General features: G+C 39.3%; 2 protein-coding genes across 16 annotated transcripts in view; one reads left to right on the top strand and one right to left on the bottom strand.

Moving 5' to 3' along the window:
• UPF2 (UPF2 regulator of nonsense mediated mRNA decay) overlaps positions 1-10,674 on the top strand; it is a gene marked incomplete at its 3' end in the record, with an annotated part of 55,558 nt that extends 44,884 nt beyond the window's left edge. For 6 of the 12 annotated variants that reach the window (XM_083574945.1, XM_083574940.1, XM_083574950.1 and 3 more), the window contains 6 exons: positions 482-580; positions 3,757-3,924; positions 5,167-5,308; positions 5,988-6,108; positions 7,978-8,037; positions 9,412-10,674. In XM_083574945.1, coding sequence (XP_083431071.1) covers positions 482-580; positions 3,757-3,924; positions 5,167-5,308; positions 5,988-6,108; positions 7,978-8,011 — 564 coding nt within the window. Of the gene's footprint in view, positions 1-481; positions 581-3,756; positions 3,925-5,166; positions 5,309-5,987; positions 6,113-7,977; positions 8,038-9,411 lie in introns of those variants that run through there. The other 6 variants (XM_083574947.1, XM_083574944.1, XM_083574949.1 and 3 more) reach the window with 2 other exon arrangements.
• Positions 5,151-24,579, bottom strand: part of LMNTD1 (lamin tail domain containing 1) — a 221,718-nt gene continuing 202,289 nt past the window's right edge. Inside the window, exons 11-12 of one of the 4 annotated variants that reach the window (XR_014539396.1) lie at positions 7,302-7,580; positions 5,286-5,419 (exon numbers count right to left, since the gene is read on the bottom strand). Coding sequence is in view for 2 of the 4 variants with exons in the window: in XM_083575225.1 (XP_083431351.1) it covers positions 5,276-5,419 (144 nt within the window). In the remaining 2 variants the exon portion in view is untranslated. Of the gene's footprint in view, positions 5,420-6,115; positions 7,581-24,579 lie in introns of those variants that run through there. The other 3 variants (XM_083575225.1, XM_083575224.1, XM_083575227.1) reach the window with 3 other exon arrangements.

Below are 24,579 nucleotides of genomic sequence, written 5' to 3'. Positions count from 1 at the left end.
ATTCCCTCTGACCGGTAGTTGGAATGATTTTAAGACTGTTGACCTGTCCAAAAGCCCTGCTCCCTGGTCTTCCATTAGCCTGAGTGAGAGAGGCCCATACTCCAGCCACCTTCTTATTTTTGCCACCTATCCAACTCTTCAGGTGGCTTGGTTCCAAAGAATACAGCTAGCTGCATGGAGCAGTAAGGAGTTAATGGAGCACGTGCACTTAAGTACATGCCTGAGCTGCATTACATACAAATCCCAAAGCATTAAAACATGGACTATTTTCTACTTCTCTCTACCTTTTTGAAAACATTTTGTCCTAATGACTGAAATTATCCCACATTTTTATTGTAAAATTTTGTATGGCCATTGGGGGCCAGATATTGCTTCACAGGCAAGATTCAGCCTGTTGGCCAACCCTAATTGAGGGATAACTTATGCACATTAATCTAGAGAACATAATAATGTTGTTTCCCTGCCCTCCCTTATTTAACAGGAAGTCATGATTAAAGGAGGTGGACTTAAGCGTGTCCCATGTGCTGAAGATGAAGACTTCATTCAGGCATTGGACAAAATGATGCTTGAAAATTTACAGGTATTAATGGGATTTTTAGTCAGTCACTCATATGTCTTACTCTTATTGGTATCCATTATACACAATGACATTTAGCATGGAGGGATTATTTTACAATTCTTCCTTGTATATCAAGCCCCCCACCCCCCAACCCGGCTTGTGTGCTTATCTTCTCTGATGTGGCTGCAAAGAAGAATTCAGAAGCTTGCAAACATTAATTCTGGTTTGTTTGAAACAAGCTAAATTTGAAACCATTCATGCTATAATATGGACATAACTGTTAAATCAGCTGAGAGAAACCAAAGTATTTTACTTTGGGGGACCCATTTCACATATTAGCATTCTTAGATGTGCTATTGGTTGTACTTCTGGCATAGAGCTATGACCATAGCACAGGGGCAACTACCTGAATAATGCACCTGCTTAAAACATTCATGCAAATCATGGGTATATCTCCTTTAAAAATGTAGTGTGTGAAGCAAAAAACGGGAGCCCCCAAAACTCAGCTGGAAACAAAGCAAAAACAGCAGCAGGCCTTTTGGTCCTTGCTGTTCCTTTTTCATGGTATTCTAAAATCAGTTTAAAAATTCATAGTTAAAGAGCTGAATATATACTGTATAGAAAAGATAAACAATAAATGCTGTATTTAAAGATAATTACAAACTGGAAAAGGAGAGCAGTTTATTTCCCACATTCAGAACAAATTTGGGAGAATAAAATTTACATCTTTCAGACATTAACTTTTATGTCAAAGCTTTCTAATAGATCAATCAGAACTCCAGCTCTAAATATATATATATATATGTACCCAGGTTTTTTTAATATAAAAATGTACATATGCATGCTAAATTATGTACATATAGAATATCAAAAATTAAACTTTTTTTACTTAGAAGAGTAATTCAAAGTTTCTCTCCTATTTTTATGCTATACCAAACAACTGAGATATCCACCTACCATTCCTTTTTTAAATTTTTTGATTTGTTTGTTTGTGTTTCTGATACATTTCAATGCAAACATCAAGAATAATACATGAAAAACCTCAAAAATAATAAAAAGCAGAAATTTAAAAATAGCAGAAAAACAGAAAACAATCATTTACAGACTTCCCTTCATCTTCTTCCATGGTTCTTTTTGTCTTCTCCTTGTGTTTTCTTGGCTCCCTCATTCTATCTCAACTCCTCACATTAATCTAGTTATTGCTTACACTGCTGAGAATATTGCCATCCTGCTACTTTTTCATATAATCAATAAAAAATATCCAGTCCTCCTTATATCTTTTATCATTTTGATTTCTTATTCCAGTGGTCATCCCTGCTAGCTCCGCATATTCCAACAGTTTCTTCTTTTGTTGGTACCTGATCTGTTTTTCATTTTTGTGCTGTTAACACACATGCGGCAGTTGTCACATACAGAAACAAGTTTCTCTCTGTTTGAACAACTTCTGTTGTAATTAATCCCAGCAGAGGACACCTTCACCCCAGCATGGCTCCCTTTGTCACATACACAGCCCAACAAGACAACAAGAAGAACCCACCGACAGCATTCGAATCAGCCTGGCTTTCTTGCCCCAACAAGCCCTCCTGCCCCCCTCACAAAGGCAAACAAACCCCATCACAGCCAGCCACAGACAACCAGTCATACCTCGGGCCCCCAACTCCTCTCACTACCAAGAAACGTAACAAGCAAATAGAAAGAGAACCTATCTAGTTGACGCTGACATGAAACCCCATGCGTACACTGCAAAAAATATAAATTTCACCCCCTTCTTGACCTTATACTGTAACTCAACACTGTCTCGTAACAATTGTAGCTGATCTGTAGAAAAGACTGTACAACTTGAAGAAAGAGACAAGGCATGTACTTTTGTAAACCAAGAAAATCTTTTTTTTAAAAGGAAAAAAAGAAATGCTTCTGGGTTTTTAGAAAAGGCTTTTTTGGACATTTTTAAACATTCATTATAAATCATTTCCCAGTAATTTTAAATTATACTGCATGACCACCACACATGGTAGAATGTTCCTTCTGCTACCTTACATTTCCTTTACTGATTTTGACACTTTAGCTGGTCTGTTTGGTGTTAAATACTTCATGAAGGAAAACTTCATGAAGGTGATCCATACTCTTTCAATTTGTATTCCTCCCCAGTAATAGTCAGCAAATCTCTATATGTGCTCCAGTTTGTGTATTAATTTTTTCCTTGTGAGGGCTTCTATTGGTGGCAACCACATCAGTGTTTTCCTTTCTAATAAGTTTTTATATTTTTCCCATACCCTATACAAGTGTTTTCTAATCATGTGGTTTGAGAAACTCTTATATAGCTTAGCCTTTCTATACCGTAAGCATGCATGCCACCTGAATTTTAGGTCATGCCTTTCCAGATCCAATAAGTAATTATTATTTAATAAAATCCATTCTTTTAACCAACATAAACATGATGCATCAAAATATAATTGTAAGTCTGGAAGGGAAAAGCCACCTCTCTTCTTAGTATCAATCAGGGCCTTATGTTTTATCCTGGGCTTCTGTCCCTGCCATATAAACCTAGATAGATCTTTTTGCGACTCCTTCAAGCTTCAGATGTCATTAACTGTAGGTACTGTCTGAAACAGGAATAGCATCTTTGGGAGTATATTCATTTTTATAACCGAAATTTTACCCAACAATGACAATTGCATTCTACTCCAAATTTCCAGATCTTTCTTGATTTCTTTCCAAAGCTTTACATAGTTATCATTAATAATATTATGATTGTTTGTCATTAACCATATCCCCAAGTACTTCACTTTTTTTCACTCTTCAAACCACTGACTCTTTCTAAACCCTTCATAAGTTGACTATCCAGGTTTTTAACTATCATTTTTGTTTTATCTTTGTTCAGTTTAAAACCTGTCAATTTACCAAACTCCATAATTCCTTCCAGTACTGCCGGCACACTTTGTAGTGGGTTTTCCAATGTTAAAACCACATTGTCGGCATATGCCTTTAATTTATAATTTTGCTGACCCACCTACCATTTCTAATTCCAAACATTTGAACCTGGAAGTAATGCTGAAAGGCCTAGATTCTCATTATGACTTACTGGAGCCTTAAAAGCCACCTGGTGGTGTGTGAGGCAGCCCTGGAATTAACTTGTTTTTCTAAATTAAAGAATGGTATCCTAGTTTTGTTGTTACCTCCATTTCTTGCCTTTTCAGCAAAGGAGTGGGGAATCGGTGAAAGTGCATCAGTTAGACGTTGCAATTCCCTTGCATCTCAAGAGCCAGCTCAAGAAGGGTCCACCCCTGGGTGGTGGAGAAGGAGAGTCTGAATCTGGAGACACCATGCCTTTTGTCATGTTAACTCGAAAAGGCAACAAGCAACAGGTGAGGCCTTGTGTACAAGGGCGTTATTTTTGCCTTTTTCAATATTAAATTCATTCGTAATTTTTGTCATCCTGTATACTTCACTGACTGCTGGCTCAGTGACACTACTACATTGTTTTGGAAAGGTGCTGCCTAGTTGTCATCACCTCCTTTTGAAACTGGTTTGTTTTTGGAGGGCAGATAGGAATGCCAGCTGTGGCTCTCACATGTCTTAGTCAGACTATCATAAGGAACTGAAGCGTCACATGGACTTTCTGTTTGCCTTCCTTCCTTTGGGAGAACTTTTTTTAAAAATACCATCTCATAAATATGGGCCTAAAGCAAGAAACTACTTCTGAAAAATACACAGAGAGTGGTATATGTTTGAATATTTTTTATCTAGCTGTGATTCATGAAAATGGTGAAATTGCTGTTAAAATAGAATAATGTATTCCCAGAATATTTTCACTTTTAAATGATATCACTTAGCTTAATTATATTACAGCCATTATAGCACAGCAGTAGTCGCATGTTAGACTGGATCAAGAGCTGATGTTAACATGGGAGCTGAAACCAAAAACTATGAATTGTGAAGCATCTACTTCAAATCTTTCCTCTCCTGTGATCTTGCTAGATGGTCCTGGGGGCGCCACTGTCTCTCCTGGGCCATCCATCTGCAATATGGGAATCGTAATGATCTACCTTGCAGGATAGTTGTAAGGAATGGAACAAATTAATGTATGTGAAAGGCTCCGAGTGCATTCTGAAGCTCTGTGTGAATGATTGGCATGATAATATACGAAATACTTTAAAGTAGCAAAGTTCTGTAGCTAATGGCACATTTCTTTCCTAAGTATTCACCTTTTTCACTTTAGAAGTTCTGTTCTGTTGAAATCTGTAGGATTAGCTCAGTGTTTTGTCATCTTTAACCTGACTGACATTCCACTGTTCATTCAAAACCCACTTCTGGAAATAGTTTGGACTTACAGAGTTGCAAGTATTGGTGCAAATAAAAACTAGCAACATTTGTGCACTTTTCTTCCATCTAGAACATGTTGAGTCATACATTTGTTCCTTTCATTGAGCTTACATATAAGACACCACATAAAATAAATTGTACAAAAAATCTTCCCCATAACTATACAATGGTACAATAAAAAACTACAATAAGTTTAAAAATGCAGCCAGAATAAAAATCTAATGCAGTATGCAAGCATTAAAAGAATAAGCACAAGTTCTCAGAGGTGTCTTGTCTGTCTTCAGTTTAAGATCCTAAATGTGCCAATGTCGTCTCAATTGGCTGCAAATCACTGGAATCAACAACAAGCTGAGCAAGAGGAGAGGATGAGAATGAAAAAATTGACATTGGATATCAATGAACGGCAGGAACAAGAGGACTATCAAGGTATGAGTTACCCTTCCAAAGGGCCTTCGTATAGATGAGGTTATTGCTGAGGTTCAACCTTCTACCACATAGGACCATTTGACTGGTTTTGTGTGGGCCTGCTCCAAATTCCTGCAAAGGAATTGACAGATCATTTATTCTCTTGACTACCAAATTAAAGAAAAACATATTAAACAAAATTAAAAGATTGAATCTTTCAAATAAATGTCAGTTAAATAGACATTTGTCATCATTTGAAGTGGCTTTTTCACCCAGCCTGTAGGGCTGGTTGCCTGGATAAGGAATCATAGGTGAAAACCTTCCATCAAGCATAGTGGAAACATGGTTTGCTCATTTAATAACCAATCAGTTACTGTGGTTTCTGACTGGCAGAAAAAAATATTGGTAAATAATGTGCACATAAAAAACATCTTAAATGCCAGTGTTTTACCTTTAAAAATGTATTTTGTCAAAAATGGAAAATTGTGAAAAATGTGTTTTATTTATTGTTCATGTGTTTCAGGTGTGTCACAGTCTAACTCTTTCACAAAAGAACATTTCCCAGGATTCTTCCATTGAAAGATTAAAAAAATGAGAGCCATCCCTGAAACTCCTTTGAATTTGCAATGTAGCTATACCCTCTGTTGCCTTCTTTACTTTTAATATTTATATGTGTAATATGTGTATATTTAATATGCAGAGATGATGCAATCCTTGGCTCAGCGGCCAGCTCCAGCAAATACCAACAGGGAACGGCGGCCTCGCTATCAGCATCCAAAGGGAGCACCTAATGCCGATCTAATCTTTAAAACTGGTGGAAGGTAGGTATTCTAGAAACAGGATGATTATTGCATTGTTTTCAACTTCTTGCAGCTTTCACTATTTCAAACATAAAAAACCCTTAGGATAGAAGTGATAATATCCTATGAGGGAATGAGGGAATTCTTTCAGGGGTTAAGTGCTTCATGTCTCTGCTTAGAATCTTGGGTTGATAGGACCACCGCCTTGTTATCATTGGTTACCGCTAGCTACATTCTAAATAGATTATATACCTCTGTAACTAACACTACTCCTTATAAGTTGCTTCATGCTGGAAAACCCAAGTTGGGACATTTACGTGTGTTTGGATGTAAATGTTTTGTGCATGTTCAAGCAGAGACATGCAGGAAACTCTTCAAGGGGGTTAGAATGTACATTTCTTGGTTATGATTCTCAAACAAAAGGGTATATAGACTGTGGGTCTCTAAAAAGCAGAAATGTAATAGTGAGCAGAGATGTCATTTTTCATGAGCGCAAGTACAAGGTAGACAAAATACTTCTGAAGTGTGTCTTCCTTCAAGTCAGAGATTATCTCAAAGTGAGACACAGAAACAAACTGAAAAATCAAACAGGCGGTTAAGAGACAAACAGCAATGAGTGAAGAAACTTTTCAGGATAGAGAAACTGATGTTAAGGTAGAATCTGAAACAGTGAGTACTCCTATTTTAAGATGTTCTGAAAGAGGAAGGAGAGCACCTGTACATTATCAGAGTGAATTTCAAAATTATCAGACTACACATAAAGCAGTGATAGCCAAACTCAACCCTCCAGCTGTTTTGGGACTACAATTCCCATCATCCCTGACCATTGGTCCTGTTAGCTAGGGATGATGGAAGTTGTAGTCCAGAAACAGCTGTAGGGCCAAGTTTGGCCATCACTGACATAAAGCAATGAAAGTAGCTTATGAACCAGAATGTTTTGAAAAAATTGATGATATGGAACCAAAATTAGCAAAGTGTTGGTTTAATGCTATGTCAGAGGTAATGGAAGCAATGCATAAAAATGAAACTTGAGAACTTGTACCTTTACCTGAAGGGAGAAAACTCATCAGTTCCAAATGGGTGTTTACAGTGCCCTAATCTACCCTGGACATTTATGCTACCCAGATGTCTGATTCTGGCAGACAGGCAGTCCTAACCTCAGCTGATGGATAGGGAGTCAGAGGACATCGTTGAAACTTATTCAAGATACCCACCAAAATGGAAATCCAGTTCTTTTTTTCTATCTTTTTATTTCAGTTTGTCTGTGTTGCTGTTGGTGGTGGAACTGAAATGGTGACTTATCCAATGACATTTGAACTGGGAGCTTCCTGGTTTTCACACTTAGCCTTGGCAGCAGGATTTACCGCTTTCTGTTCACTTCAATTCTTTCTCTTGAATTGGTCCCTTTGCCCAGCAATTCCTGTCCAGAGGAGCAGCAATAGCTGTTATAGGGCTCAATTCAGGTCACCTTGGGGGTTATTCCTTACCAGTCTCTGTATTGGGGGGAGAAATGAAATCACATTAATGTCTCCAAAAATACGCAATGTCTGTTTTACTTCATGATCATAATTGTGAATCCATTGCCTAACCATAGTCATTATCTATGGTGTAACAGAGCAGTTGCAGTGTAAAATTACAGTGGGGAGGGGGATTTGGAAATTAAAATTAACCTTTGTACCTATTGTATTTCCCACTTACGAAAAAGGTACTACTTTGAGCCTCAAAAAAGATGAAATAGGATAACTTTAAGTTGCTTTGGTAGCCTCTTGGCTGAAGAGCAGGGTATAAAATGCTTTAACTAAATAAGTATATTGCAGAAGAATGCAGTTCATACAGAAACTAGAGCACTTCTCAATTTCATTATCATTCCTATTTTTTTAATATGATCAGGCGAGAGAGAGGGAACAGACAGCGCCGAAGCTGAGATTAGTCACGGAAACAGAAAGAAAAGTGAGTTTTGGGGGAGGAGGGTTCCAGGTATAGGTCCAGTTCCCGTGTCACATTAAACCATTTAATGTGAAAGAGCAGCATGTTGGTGCACACTGCTCAAAAGTTCCTGCTGCATATCTACCCTGCTCCTGCCATGCCATGAATGCAACAAGCCAGTGTGGCCCATTGTTTTGTCTGAACCTAGGGTTGTGGTTCATTTCCTCCAACCAACCATGAACAGTAACCACAGTTAGTTTGCGGGGGGTGGGGGGAACCAACCACAAGTCCAGATTTGAACAACATGACTGGCCAGACTTGGCCTTGCTTGACTGATAGCTTACCAGGAGCAAGGGGCATGTGCTGTAGGAGGTTTTGAGCAGCATGCACTAGCATGTTTCTTGTTGACATTAAACCATTGCACTACGGTTTAATGTGCCATAGAGTATAAAAGGTTACTCTAGTAGTCAACGTGGCATTTTAAGGTAAGGGATACAGGCAGAGAGGCTACAGTAGACCACACAAGACACCAAAAATAATCAGTTCACCCAAATATACCTTTTTCAAAATATGTCTGTGTAGGTTTGAACTTCATATTTGAAAGATCAGCTCCTATTCAGCTTTGAATGTTAGATATACTTGCAGGAAAAAATGTGACTTGGGAACAACAGCATCTAAGCCTTGGATTCTAATGGTGGAAGTCAACTTCCAGCTGTTCCTTCTATACAAGCATTGCAGCTTGTCAGATGAAATTCTCCCCCCTCCTGCCTAGGTATGCTGTTCTGAGGGAGCTCCCAACCCCATGTCAGTTTCAGGAGGAGGGAGCTCTTGTGCAGGACTTCCACCGATGGGACTGGTTAGCTGATTCCTGTCCTAAGGACTGAATCAGCGAACTGAGGGTTAGGGTTGATTTTATACATGGCACACTAACACAGTTTTGTTCTGTTATTTAAAAAAATGGGAATGCAAAAAAAAAAAAAAAAGACCCATGGAGGGCTGGTCAAATCCAGCTCCCTACCTCTGACATAGATTGTGGAGTGCTGAGGAAGAACAATTGTCAGGTTGCACATGCCTAAGAATGTTATTAGATCCTGGTCCTTGAAGAACCTTGCAGTAAAACCTCATTATTGTAGTCAGTTCTGAGACTACACTGTAAAATAAATAATAAATAAATCTACTGCATTGAGAAGCTTACCAGCCCCATGTATAAATTATGCAGATTTGCAACATTTATCCTGTTTCTTTCAGTCATGGGGGTAATCACAGAGTCCTGGAGAGAGAAGCTCCAGCCTGACCACTTGAAATTTTATTGAGCTCCTCTTCTGGGCGTCTGATATTTTCACCAGAAGTTCTTTGTTGTTGATATGCATTTCCTTTGTCTTTTCTCTTCTTTGTTAGGAGACGTTGATCCAGCAGCAAGCGTCATTTCATTAGGCCCTGTATCTCCAATGTTGTGGATTAGTGGAGTCCTCCAGCAATTAAACGAGAGCAGCGGACACATCTGAGCATGTCGGTCTAGAGAGTTCAGAATCGAAAATCTGGGACAGGCTGGAGCCATAGAGCAGATACACCAGCCTCCACTAAAAACAGAAAATGCGGAAGCTCCCAGTCACAGCCTACCAAACAAACAAAAAGCATCTTGTTATGGAACCATGTGAGGATTAATCTTCTCATGAGAATGGAAGCAAATAAATGAGATGGTTAACTTTACCAGTGAGCAGTTCAGTTACAACAAAGCGCAACTTAAATAAGATGGATTACGCTGGAATGGAGACGGTCTTGATGGCAAAGTATGGGGGAAAGCAAACCTAATAGGAGTGGCATTTTCTCTGAATTGGGCATGGCATGTCAGGAGAATATTAATCTGGGGCTCCAGTCTGCATTAGAGAAGTGGTAGAGCAAGAGGTAATTATCGTATAGTAAACCCCAACATGCAGGGTAAAATAGACAGCACCTGATTTACCAAAACACCAGATATTCCATGAGAAAGAGGATTTTGTTTCAAGGGGGAAACCCTTTCTCTGCATGTGTTGCGGGAGGGGGAAAGTGATGAAGGGAGCAGATCCAGGGAAGTGGGATGGTCTACTGAAGGTCAGAGTGGATGGGAAGGTAAGAGAGCATTGATCCAAAGTTGCTTCAAACAGCCTGATGCCAGCCTATGAAAGGATCTAGAGGAGCTCGTTAAAGCACCATTGAAAACCAAAATGTGCCAGTCAGCATGACAGACAGATGCCGACAAGTGGAGTTGAACGTTCTGTTGACTTTCATGGGTTGATAAGCCTCTGTGTCTATATTTTAAAACACAAGGAAAAATTAGCTGGCAACAAGTAGAATTTTTATTTTTCTAAATGGAAATGAGGTTTCTGGGTCAGTTTCTGACAATCTTGTTTGTTAGTATAGTTCTGGGGATTTTTTTGTTTGTTTGCTTTCACGTAGGTCTAGTACATTCAGTTAAAGAGCACATCTGTATGCTAAAAATTCTGAACTATTTTAAAATTCTTTTTACCTCTGTTGAGTTCTGCATGTAGAATTTAAAACAAAACTTGTACAACTTGTTACATTTCACACTTGCGTACACACAGTCAGAAATGCCGCCCGATCTTCACCAGCTTCAGAAAACTGATCTTTGCCGATGCTGCAATAAAGTGTTGTAATTTAGAATTGGGGTGGTGTTTTTTGTCTTTGTGTCCCGTTTTATGACTGGTGCTTTAGTATCTGGTTCATCGTTGAAAGATTTTTACAGGAAATTGATGTGCATCTCCGTCCCCTTAAACGTGAAAAGCCAGCTAGCAGCTGGAGATTTCTGAATTCCCTCCTTCTGCACAATTCCCATCTTAGGGGTTTGGGCATAGTTCTATCTTTTCTAGATGGTACATAGGACCATTAATATGGATTAATGCCCCAAATTCTGCTGCTTGAGAGCTGTCTTTATCTTAAAACATAGCAGAACCTCTTGGGTAAGTTTTGCAATTAATAGTTTCTGCCCCTGCTTGAATTTACTTTGCACTGTATTTTGATTCCTGATACTACTTTCTTTGCTGAAACTGATTCAGCTGTTTAACAATGAGAGGAAGCCTGTGTGCTGCTCGTGCACTGACCTCTATGTTTGAATTCAGAGAACCTAATGAAACCGTTGACTCAAAGGTACAAGGTTGTATTTCTCAATTTAGGAAATTTTCCTGAAAGTGTTGTGTGGTAGCATTGGCTGGAACTGAAGATGTTCCAATCACTTAGAAGCTTAGAAATAGCAAATCCAAGTGTGGGAATTCTCAAAACCTGACCATATATTGTTCTGTGGGGTTTAAGCAATGCGTTCAGTTAGTGTTCTGTGAGACTTAAAAGAATAGGAGGAGGTGTATCTCTGTGGCTGGAACCACAAATGGAGGTAAGGTGTAGGAGGAGAAAGGTTCAGCGCCATTTTCCTGTAGCTCCTTACTGTTAAAGACACCAGATTACCTGCTTTTTGTATGCATAGGGTGACCATTTTGAAAATAGTGCTTGGCACAGTTGCATCTTTGGGCCCTAACTTTCTCTACCATCTTCCCTAGCATGACCATTGAACGTAGCTGGTGGTTGGAATCTCATTCTTGCCAACTGACTCACCACCACTAGGCAGGCCTCTGAGCTCCTAACTGCTTGATCACAAAAGGAGGTGAGGGTGTCTGTGATTCTGCATCAAGCAGGCTTCTATTAAAAGCAGGTGGCATTTAATTGGCACAACTGATCTTTGCTGGATAAATTATTCCCCTTGTTTAAGCCAGTTGGGCAACTAGCTGATCTCAGTTTGCAAGACTTTCCTCTAACACAGTCTAGTTGAACATCTTGGCAGCAGTTTCCGCTTGGCGTGCTTTTCATAATTAGCCTCTCTGCTGTCCCTCCCCAGAGTCACATTTGAGTAAAATGTTGTGTGAAGTCATTCCTGAGGCCAAGTTCAAACATGGCGCATTTCCAGTTGACAGGAATATTGTGCACACTGAGATCCAGTGATACTGCAGTTGGTTTTTCCAAGTGTATGTTCCTGGTGTTATGGAAATGGCAAGAGGCTTTGGCGTGGCTGCTTTGATTGCTGTGTTCAAAAGATTTCTGTGTTCAGATAAACCTTGGCAAAGGTCACCTTTAAGAGAACTACTTGCAAACTTGTGGGGTTTTTTTTTAACGTGATTGCATAAATAATAAAAGTTCTAAGAATCACTCCTAATAGGGAAATCAACAGCTGAGTGCTTCCAGGCTTGCTGCCAAAAATGAGGCCACTAAGAAGCAAGGGAGGTATCAGGCATGCTAGGAGGGGTTTGCAGAAGTACAGAATACACTGCAAAAACAATGAAGATACAAAACAAAACTCCTAGCCTGAGAACATGCTCCTTCATGGAATGTAGGGTGATAATGATTAGGAAAGAAAAATGGTACATGGGGTAGGTGGGAAAGGAGAAGAAGGGAGTCCTTTTAAAAGCAAAGATACATGGCAACATGTCTCATTACTGTATGCATAACTAATGTGCACATAAGAGCCATGTATGATGTGCTGTGCGTATGCCTGCTTGATGACCATATATAAAAACACACACACATACTGTAGACAAGCTTGCTTGTCGTTTCTAGAGGCTGAATCTCGGAGAATCTTGACCTGGGTGCACATGTGTGCAAAGACACATGCATAAACACTCTGTGCTGCAAGCTGGCGAGGAGTTACTGTTGCTTGCTGTTCAAAAGTACAGAGGAAATCTTAGCCTTTCCAAGTGAGAAATAAAGGCTACATTGCTATGCCACACCTCCCTACCCTCTTGGCTTCCTCCTTTTTCCCACCCTTCTTTGATGAAGTATACAGTGGTATCCTGGGTTAAGAACTTAATTCGTTCCGGAGGTCCGTTCTTAACCTGAAACTGTTCTTAACCTGAGGTACCACTTTAGCTAATGGGGCCTCCCGCTGCCGCCGCCACCTGATTTTTGTTCTCATCCTGGGGCAAAGTTCTTAATCCAAGGTACTATTTCTGGGTTAGCGGAGTCTGTAACCTGAAGCGTCTGTAACCCAAGGTACCACTGTAGTTGAAATCCCATGATGAGGTCTGAATCCCGATTGGAAGGGATCCAAATGGTCCGCATCCTCCAGGTTGTTCAGCAACCACCCTCTCAATCACCTTGCCCAAGAATGGAAGATTTGAGACTGGCCGATAGTTCACCAAATTGGCTGGGTCCAAAGATGTTTTTTTAAGAAGTGGTTTAATAGGCACTTCTTTCAGTGGGTTTGGGAAGACTCCCTCACAGAGGGAAGCATTCGCCACCTCGCAGAGCCCATCGCCCAGACCTTCTCGGCTGGCTTTTATTAGCAAGAATCAAGGTCAGTTTCACTCGTCCAAGCAGCCTGTCCACATCCTTATATGGACCACATTTGCTCTGACCAATTGAACCCATGTTGTTGTTGTTTAGTCGTTCAGTCGTGTCCGACTCTTTGTGACCCCATGGACCAGAGCACGCCAGGCACTTCTGTCTTCCACTGTCTCCCGCAGTTTGGTCAGACTCATGTTTGTAGCTTCGAGAACACTGTCCAACCATCTCGTCCTCTGTCATCCCCTTCTCCCCCCCTCCATCTTTCCCAACATCAGGGTCTTTTCCAGGGAGTCGAGTCTTCTCATGAGGTGGCCAAAGTATTGGAGCCTCAGCTTCACGATCTGTCCTTCCAGTGAGCACTCCGGGCTAATTTCCATAAGAAATTTCCTTATTGAACCCATAGTCTTAGCATATCGGTTTGGGATAAAAGCAACTGTCTAATGCTGAAACATATTTTTACACTTTCCCCCACCAGGATTACAATTGGTTTCAGAATGCTGCTCAGACTCTTCAGAGATAAGTTCTCAAAAAGGAAAAAAGTGAACAAATGTTGAAGTTTTAACATTGCCAATTCAAATTATTTCCACAGAGTTGCTAACTACTCAGAAAGAACAAGGCCAGACTTGTCCTTAGGCTGTTGACAGCATCTCTGATATGCAGAAATCAGCAGATGAGGTGTTTCTCAGCAATCAGGTAAATATTATTGCCTGCTAATATTTACATAACAAAGTGTTACGGCACACAGTAGAAAACCTGAGGTACTGCTAGCTTAAAAAAAATTAAAAAATGTTGAAACAACTTGTTTGTCCTCCTTTCTCCTGTCCAAATCTGGGATTAGCCTTGAGTTATGTTTCTTGAGTATAAATTTCTCTAAATTTTTGAATGAATTGGAACATGAAAGCCATTACTCATATTTTGGCTTTACTGGTCTTTGACCCTATAGATGCAAACCACTGGACTGAACATGCTGGTCCTGCCTTGGAATGTATGACATATGTAACATAAGCTGTCTGCTGATGAATCAGAACTGAGTGTTAGTGCTAACTTTCTTTAAAACAGAATATATAGTTACAACATAAGACAAAGCAGGAAATGCAGAGCCCGTCCCCAGTGATGTTTTATTACTGATGCTGCAGTAATAGTGCATTCATGGTGGAATTATGCAAGACTGTCCAGACATCATTCTACTTTATTGTTCTGTGATGCTTCCCCAATGCTGCCATATTACCACCCTTGGTGGGGGGGGGGGCGTGATACACCTGCACTGTAGTGCGATGAAAGCAGGACAAAAAACCAAACCCAGAACATTTCTGGTCTGAAAAGTTGCAGGATTTCAGCAGGATATTACAAGACATGCACAAACAAAGCAGTATGTCCACCACAAACAATACTGCATCTATGCCCCAAGACCATCTCCATGAATGCACAATTACAAAGGACCTTTGGAGGGACCTGTCACTGCAACAGGGGCACCACAAATTTAAGAGGAGTTCCCTACCAGGACAGACTTTGCTCGTGTGCTCAAGACATCGATTCCATAAAACATATTTTGTTGCACTGTGCAAAATATCAGCAAGCCAGGGCTGAACTGATACTACCCTTGCTGGTACCTTTCCCGGGAAAATCAGAGGCTCACTATGTCAGGTTCCTATTGGAAGACCGGACAAACGCTAGAACATTAGCAGTGGCAAAGTTTTTATCGGTGGTTGCAAGAACCAATGATCCCTATATTCTGAACAAAATGCCTGTTTAACCTGGAGGTAGGCTGTCTGAATTGTGCATTGCCTTGTAACGATTTGTTGGGTCTCTGTTGTTGTTGTATTTAAATCAGCTTTGTACTGGAGGAAGCTAAAAGGCCTGTATTAGTTTTGTTAAGGACTTGCCCCCTCCATCAAGAGCTTTTAGTTAGGCTAGGAAAGAAGCAATGGCCAAGAAAAGCTGCCCCTCTTAAAGCAGCACACATGGATTATTTGTCAGACTTGCAGGAAAATTATACCACAGCCCTGGCACAGAGGCACATTTCTTTTCTCCCCCCCCCCCCTTGCCAAATTGTAAATCCAATCACAAGCAGGAAGCGTGAAAGTTCACATATTCCTGCAATTTAGAAGGACAGAAGAAACAGATGCTACAGACTGAAGTGCAACCAGATGCACATCAAATACAGCTCTTTTGCTGTGATGTGTCCGCATCTAACCACCAAGGGGCAGTCTTGCTAGAGAAATGATGGCCAGGCAAGATTTATGTTCTCAGGGCTAATGAAGGTCTGCACAGTATCAGGCAACCTTGATAGCACTTCTTGGAGTCTTCCGCTTTCCTGCCCTGGCAGCCATGCAACAATCCCAAAGATTCTGCACTCTCTGCCACCTTTCCTCTACCCAGAAAGGAAGCCATAGTAATATTTGAACAAATGACACTTTTCTTATATTTTCCTGTTCTTCTCCCAAACACCTCAGCCTTTTATTGTTTTTCGCCCTCCTGCTTTGCCTCCTTGCCTAATGAAGCAGAAACCCAAGACCAGAAGCAAACCATTGGTGGTGGTAGTAAGCTACTGAGGGCAAACATGTGAAAGGAATGGGCCTGGGATGTTATTTAAACTGTGCTCTGACTAAATTTAGTCCTTAACGCCTTAGTTATAAATTTCAGAAATGAAAAGTCCCTTCCTCCCACCCAAAAAACTGTGTAGGTTTAGAGAGAGAGTGTGTGTAATATATATATAATCTGTGGATTTATTTAATGAATTTTATATTGATTGTAACAAAACCTCTAGGTGGTTTACATGAAATGTTAAAATTATAATTAAAACAGTTAGAAAACAAGTAATTAAAACATATTTAAAAATTATTAAAATTAGCTGTTAACTAATATTTTTATTTAACAAAATTGATTTGTCTTGGAATCAAAATGAAAGCCACTGGCCACTAAGGTTATGGGTGATGTCCAATTAAATCATACTTAAAACAGACCCATTGAAATCCATGGATGTAACTTTCAAAGGTTCTATTCTGAGTGTGACTTCATTGGGTTTCACCATATATCCATTTCCATCAAGGGTACTTCCTAGCTAACCCACTACAATGGTAAATCCAGTTTAAAAAGTTTTTGGATGTTTCTTTCAAATTTTATTCCATCTTAAACCTCGGTGTTGGCTTTCTTTTGAAGGTAAGATAATGCACAATGTTTCATTGATTTACTGGAACTCTGCTTCCAGGGCAGGTGTCTATTCTAGGCTTCTGCTGATGAGGAACAGGAGCGAAAAATCTCTAAAACCATTAACTTCATGCTAATTCTAAAACACTTTTTTTGCCTGCTAGTAAGCCAGGTGTTCCCCATCCTATATTTGTGCATCTGCTTCTTCCTGCCTAAGTGCAGAACCTGACATTTGTTCCTATTGAAATTAATTTTGTTAGCTTGTGTCCTGTTCTCCAGTCTGTTAAGGTCATTTTGAATTCTGATTCTGTTTTCTGTCACATTAGCTACCCCTCCCAGATTCGTGACATCTGCACATGTGATGAGCATTTCCTTCAACCAAATTGTTTATAAAGACGTTGAACCCTGCAGCACTCCACTTGTCACTTTTTTCCAGAATGATGAGGAACCATTAATGAGTAATTGGTGGGTTCAGTCAGTCAACCAGCTACAAATCCACCTAACAGTTACCTCGTTCAACCTACATTTTACCAGCTTCCTTGCAAGAATATCGTGGGGGACTTTGTCAAAAGCTTTGGTGTCATTCCATCAAAAGAAAGAAATGAGATTGGTCTCGCATGACTTATTTTTGAGAAACCCATGCTGGGACTTAGTAATCACAGCATCCTCTCCTAAGTCCTCACAGACTGACTGTTGAATTATCTGTTCTAGGACCTTCCCTTGCTTCGGTGTCAAGCTCTCCAGTCGGTAGTTACCTGTGTCTTCCTTCCCTCCCTTTTTGAAGATGGGGACAACATTTGCCCGCCTCCAGTCTGCGGGGGCCTCACCTGTTATTTAATAATTCTCAAAGATCATAGACAAAAGCCTCTAGTTGATTGTACCCAGTTTCCTTGGGGTGGAACTTGCTATTTTCCATGGAATTCTTGAATTTTATTGGATGTTGCTTGTTAGAGTACTTAATGGTACTTTGTGCCATTTAGGTTGTATCTATCTATAATCTCTGGCTTTCCCTTGGTATCAGAAATTCCAAAAGGACTGGTACTGAGAATAAGGTGTATCACTTGAATACTCCCCCCCCTTTGTGTGTGATAAGCACATTTGGGGCTTTCCTCAAATTCTTATTAGGATGTCCTTCAAGGCATCATCTTTGAATAGACTTTGTTTTTTATTATTATTATTTTAAAAAGATATTTATTAGGGTTTTCCATTTTATACAAACAAAGAAAAAAAGAAAAAAATTAAAAAGAAAAAATATTAAAAACACATAAATTTCATAACTTATTTTTCAATAACATATTTCCCTGACCTCCTCATGCCTCCCCTTCTTGTATTCCAGTTTAAATTGTTCATCCAGCAAATCCTTATCTCATAGCATTACAGCTAAAAACCTTATTTTCTATCCATCTTCTTAACTTATTGTAACTTATACTTTTACTTATATACAAAGAAAAAGAACTATTTTTTCATATTCTTTTGTACCATTACAGCTAATAACCCCTTAATTTCAATCCAACATCACTCAATATTCCTTAATATTACAGTATTTTTGCAAATAGTCTTTGAATTTCTTCCATTCTTCTTCTGCTGACTCTTCTCCCTGGTCACGGATTCTGCCAGTCAATTCTGCCAATCCCATAAAGTCAATCAACTTCATCTGCCATTCTTCCAGAGTGGGTAGATCTTGTGTCTTCCAATACTTTGCGATGAGTATTCTTGCTGCTGTTGTAGCATACATAAAGAAAGTTCTATCCTTTTTTAACACCAATTGGCCGACCATGCCCAAGAGAAAGGCCTCTGGTTTCTTCACAAAGGTATATTTAAATACCTTTTTCAATTCATTATAAATCATTTCCCAGAAAGCCTTAATCCTAGGGCACGTCCACCAAAGGTGAAAAAATGTACCTTCATTTTCTTTACATTTCCAACATTTATTATCAGGCAAATGATAAATTTTTGCAAGCTTGACTGGGGTCATGTACCACCTATATATCATTTTCATAATATTTTCTCTTAAGGCATTACATGCCGTAAATTTCATACCTGTGGTCCACAACTGTTCCCAGTCAGCAAACATAATGTTATGTCCAACATCTTGTGCCCATTTAATCATAGCAGATTTAACCGTTTCATCCTGAGTATTCCATTTCAACAGCAAGTTATACATTCTTGATAGTATCTTAGTTTTGGGTTCTAACAGTTCTATTTCTAGTTTGGATTTTTCCACCTGGAAGCCAATTTTCTTGTCCAAATTATAAGCCTCCATTATCTGAAAATAATGAAGCCAGTCTCGCACTTTATCTTTTAGTTTCTCAAAACTCTGCAATTTCAATTTGTCACCTTCTTGTTCCAAAATCTCCCAATATTTTGGCCATTTGGCCTCCATATTAAGCTTTTTCTGAGCCTTCGCTTCCATCGGTGATAACCACCTTGGGGTTTTATTTTCAAGTAAATCTTTATATCTTGTCCAGACATTAAACAATGCTCTTCTGACAATATGGTTTTTAAATGCTTTATGAGCTTTAACCTTGTCATACCACAGATATGCATGCCACCCAAAAACATTGTTAAAACCTTCTAGATCCAAAATGTCTGTGTTCTCAAGAAGTAGCCAATCTTTCAACCAGCAGAATGCTGCTGATTCATAATAAAGTTTAAAGTCTGGCAGGGCAAATCCACCCCTTTCTTTTGCATCAGTTAATATCTTAAATTTTATTCTTGGCTTCTTGCCCTGCCAGACAAATTTAGAAATGTCTTTCTGCCACTTCTTGAAACAGTCCATCGTCCACAATTTGCAATGTTTGAAACAAAAACAACATTCTAGGCAATACATTCATCTTTATAGCTGCAATTCGGCCCAACAAGGAAAGCTTCAAATTTGTCCAAATTTCTAAATGTTTTTTCACTTCCGCCCAACATTTTTCATAGTTATCTTTAAACAAATTCCCATTTTTTGCTGTCATATTAATCCCCAGGTATTTCACTTTCTTCACAACAGTTAAACCTGTTTCATTCTGAAACTTCCCTCTTTCAATCGGTGTTAAGTTTTTCTCTAAAACCTTAGTTTTTGACTTATTCAATTTAAATCCTGCCACTTGACCAAATTCTTGAATTAGTTCTAAAACTCTTTTTGTACTAGATTCTGGCTCCTGTAACGTCAAAACTAGGTCATCTGCAAATGCTCTCAGTTTATACTGTTTAGCTCCAACCTGTATACCTTTAACCAACCGGTCCCTTCTAATCATGTTCAGCAGGACCTCCAGGACCGAAATAAAGAGCAATGGGGAAATTGGGCATCCCTGTCGTGTCCCTTTCTCTATCTTAAATTGTTCCGTAACCACATTATTTACAAAACAAAACAAAAAAATTCTTTCCAGTAGCACCTTAAAGACCAACTAAGTTAGTTCTTGGTATGAGCTTTCGTATGCATGCACACTTCTTCAGATACAGCAAACATAATGTGCTACTGGAAAGAAGCACATTTAAGGTGCTACTGGAAAGAATTTTTTTTTTTGTTTTGACTATGGCAGACCAACACGGCTACCTATCTGTAACTGGAACATTATTTACAATTAGTTTAGCCTTTTGTTCAGAATATATTGCACTAATACCATTCTCAAAACCTTGGCCTACCCCCATACCCTATAAGTTCTTTTTCATAAAACTCCAAGAAATATTGTCAAAGGCTTTCTCCGCGTCCACAAATATCAGAACTGCTTTAGTGTTTATATTCACTTCTAGTTTTTCCAAAATATCAATTACGTTCCTCAAATTATCAGACAAATGTCTTCCCGGGAGAAAGCCCGCTTGGTCCTTATGAATCTCTTCCAGCAGTACTTTTTTCAGTCTCTTGGCCAAAATGTCAGCAAAATTTTTGTAATCCACATTTAGTAAGGATATCGGACCGTAGTTCTTAAGTTGAGTCTTTTCAGTTTCCGTTTTCGGTAATATAAGCCTCTTTCCACGATTCTGGTGCCCTTTTCCCTTCCAAAATCTCATTGCAGACTTCCTTCAAAGGTTGTAGTAGCCACTCTTTCAAAGATCTATAGTATCTGGAAGTCAGCCCATCCGGTCCTGGTGACTTGCCTAATTGCATATTTTGAATGGCACCTTCTATCTCCTGGTTTGATATTTTACATTTCAACATTATTTTACTTTCTTGTGAGATTTTTTGTAATCCATTTGTTTTCAAAAAACAGTCAATGTCCATTTCATTCTGTGGCCCTTGTGCATATAGTTGTTTAAAGTACTTCTGGAAGCAATTTCTAATCTCATTTGGGTTATGTATATCTTTTCCTTCTACTTCCAAATTTGTGATGGTATTTAATTTTTGTCTTTTTTTCAGTTGCCAAGCCAGTAACTTCCCACATTTGTTCGCTGACTCAAATGTCTTCTGTCTCAATTGTTTAATTTTCCATTCTATTTCCTGATTCATCAATTCCATATATTGTACTTGATAAAGTTTTATTTCTCTCAAAATCTCCTGCGACTTTGGCTTTGCTCTCAATTTTTTCTCCCCTTCTTTTATTTTCTCCAGAATTTTATCTTTTTTCTCATTTCGACTTCTCTTCTTTATTGCATTCTGTTGTATCAAAAACCCTCTCATCACAGCTTTACTTGCATCCCAGATTACTCTTTTTTCAACATTTGTTGACATATTTATCTCAAAATAGTCTTTCAAAGTTTTTTGGGCCTTCCTGTGTACTTCTTCATCTCTAAAAAGGGCATCATTCATCCTCCATCTAAAGGTGCCGGTTGTTATTTGCTTCATCTCCATCTTTACAGCATTATGGTCAGAGCAAGTTTTAGGGCAGATTTCCACTTTTTTTATCTTTGGTGCCATTCCTCTAGTAATCCAAATTTGGTCAATTCTAGTCCATGTCATCTTAGCTTCAGAGAAGAAGGTTCCCTCTCTCTCCAGGGGGTTCTTTGTTCTCCAAATGTCAGTCAAGTCCATATTGTCAGTCATTTCAAAAAAAGTTTTTGGTAGTCTACCATCTTTAGTGACTACCTGTTTTTGTGCCTTATCCATATTTGTAGATACAACTCCATTCATATCCCCCATCAGGATTATATTATAGTCTATATAGTCCAGAAGTACCTCATGCAACTTCTTAAAAAATTCAGCTTTCCCCTCATTTGGTGCATACACCCCTATAATCAGAAGTTTCTCTCCTTGAAATTGAATTTCAATAGTCAAATATCTTCCTTGTTCATCTTTAAAAATTAATTTCGGTGAAAAATTTTCTTTTGCATATATCACCACTCCTCTCTTTTTAACCTTGTCAGACGAAATAAATTCTTGTCCCAATCTCTTATTGATAAGTATTTTCCTGTGTAGCCTCATTACATGTGTTTCCTGAAGACAAATCAAGTCCAATTGTTCCTTTCTTAATATATGAAAGACACCTTTTTTCTTTCGAGGGGAATTAAGTCCATTACAATTCCAACTTAGAAGTTGCAAAGCCATGATGAGTTATTTAATTTTCCCTCCGACTGCGCCAAGTTGTTGTTCTTCTTCTGTCGGTGGTGTGTCTTTCCCTAGGCCAGGAAGTCCATATGGTAGATTTGCAATCTCTGAAATTCCTTTTCCTGGTACGGTTGGTTCCTCTCCAGATTCCACTTCCTTCTGTAAGTCCTCCTTGTGATCTTTCAAAAAGTTGTCTTTATCATTTACTGTCCTTATTCTTATTTTTCTTCCTTTATACTTAAAAGATAGACCTTGGGGAAATTCCCACATGAAAAGTATTTTATTTCTTCTCAATAAAACAACAAGATCTCTGTAATAGGCCCTTACATCCAGAATGTATTTAGGTATATCCTTAAAGATCTCCACAGATGAATCTCCAATTTCCAGAGTTCTTTGATAGTGCAAATTCAAAATTTTGTCTCTTTCTTCTTTTGTTCTTAAGGTAATCAATCAGTCTCTTGCCTTGTTCTTTCTTTGTCTTCTACCAAGCCTAAATGCACTCAGTATCTTAAATTCTTCCTTCCCCAGGTCCTGTTGCCAAAAGTCTACAAATTCCTTTGTAAGGAAGTCTGCCAAATTATCTTTCTCACTTTCAGGTATTGCTCTGAGTCTTAAATTCCTCTCTTTTCCTTGTAATTCAATCATAGACAGTGTCAAATCATGTTCCTCAAGTTTCTTATATACTGGTGGTATCTTCTCTTGAGCAGCAGTTGCAATTTCCTTAGCTTCCTCCGCTAGTTTCCTAGTCGAGGCCGATTCCTCCAATAACTTTTCTATGGACTGTGTATTTGAATTCACCTTCTTTCCCAGTTCATTAATGCTTGTAGTGTTCAAGTCTATTTTTGCTGAGGCCTCAGCTACTTGTTTGTTTGTCTCTGCAACCTGTTTGTTTGTCTCTACCACCTGTTTAGCTAAATTCTCCAAAGATGCATTTATTTTACCAAGTGCCTGGGCCAACAAGTCTTCAGATGTCATAGCTTTTGGCTTAACTTGTAAAGCAGCGGCACCTGCTGTGCCTGCTGCTCCGGATGTTGAGGCCCTTCTCTGTTGTGTAATATCTGTCTTGTATTGTCTCCCAGACCTAGTGGTTTTTTTCCTGTCCATCTGCCATAACACTCTCATGCACAACCCAAGGTCAGTCACACGCCTGGAAAGATTTGTTTTCAAGAGGAATTTTCCACAACTTAGTTACTTATTGGCTTAGTTGTTATTGCAACAAAGTCTCCTCTAGGGGGACACACTTCCAACTTCACTTTGTAACTTTTCAAACAAATAATCCTTATAAGTCTCTAATATCTCTTAAAACTCACTCTTTCAATGTCTTTAAAAAGTTACTTTCAATAATAATTGTATCTTTCTTTCAGAGTTAAGTCAAAATTCTTTACCCTTAAAGTGTTGACAGTTCATCACCTTCCCTATCATAGGCAGTCCGTTCCCAGGTTTTAGAAGCAGCAGATAAACCTTTTCTCCTTTTTTTTCCTTGCAGGAATAAATCTTGCTCAATTTCACCCCTCTGTCCCTGCAAACAGAGGGGGGGTCACCTTTTTGGTGCTGGATTTTAAGTCTTTAATAACCTCTTCCAAAGTTGTAGCTTTACAGTCTCTTTGCTTTGATCTATTTACAAGAACGGAAAGGCAGACTTCCTGTTTGTACCTTTCCCGTTTCGGCCGAATTTGTGACAAATTTCCTCCAAATATTTACTTAATCCTACTCACGGGTAGTTGTTTTAGCATCCAATTGTCCAGAAAGAAATCAGCGCTCTCCGGCTATGGCTTGCGCCACACACCCCCTTTCCGTTCCGGAGACTTTAAAAAGGCTCTTTCGCAGTGGAGGGGGGCGCAAATGGAGCCCGCCGAGCCTCCAAGTTCACAGGCTTCACCGCCTGTGATTTCTTCGGGTCTCCGCTTCGCCGCAGCGGTCAGACCCTCTCTTCGCAAAGCCGATTCCCTCCGGAGCTCGGAGGGAATCCTCCATTAATCCGCTGGCGCTGACCGGAAGTCCTCCATGTTTGAATAGACTTTGCATGGGGTCTGTCCTTCTCAGTACTACAGCCACAAGCTCCAGCGTGCCACCACTTGTGTAGCTATCACATGAACCGCAAATCAAATTATATCCAAGATTGTTTCTGTAATCAATGTTACTGCCTTGATTAACATATGGAATGTTTGTCTCACCATATTTTAAATGTGCTGTGGATTTTTTATAAGATCATCTAGGCACTTATGGAATTTGAGGCAGTGCAGGATGTGCACCTGGAGAGGGCAGCTGTGGCTTTTCTTAAGAGGCAGTTGAGAGATCATCTTGAAAGGGTCATGAAGTCAGAGTCAAAGGCTGTGGTCCCCAACATGGAGCACACACCCTACAGGGGGGCAATTTGATTTTTAAGGGAGCAATTCGAGAATGAGTGATTTTTTTGCATTTCTTATGGTTCATGGGGCCTCATATACATTATATAAATCTATATTGTGACATACATATTTTTAAAAATCAGAATGTACACAGCGGTCAGCTGGTGACAATGGAGAGGTTATCTAAACAGAATATACACTGGGCACATTCAGAGGAAGTAGCACTCGGGGGGGGGGAATCAGGATTTTAGAGGTGCTTAGATGGGGCATGGCTAAAAA

Source organism: Podarcis filfolensis, assembly GCF_964270895.1.
Source record: "Podarcis filfolensis genome assembly, chromosome: 10".
In the NCBI taxonomy this organism is placed as follows: Eukaryota; Metazoa; Chordata; class Lepidosauria; order Squamata; family Lacertidae; genus Podarcis; species Podarcis filfolensis.
Note: the sequence above shows the minus strand (reverse complement) of the source record. Positions and strands in the feature narration are given on the sequence as shown.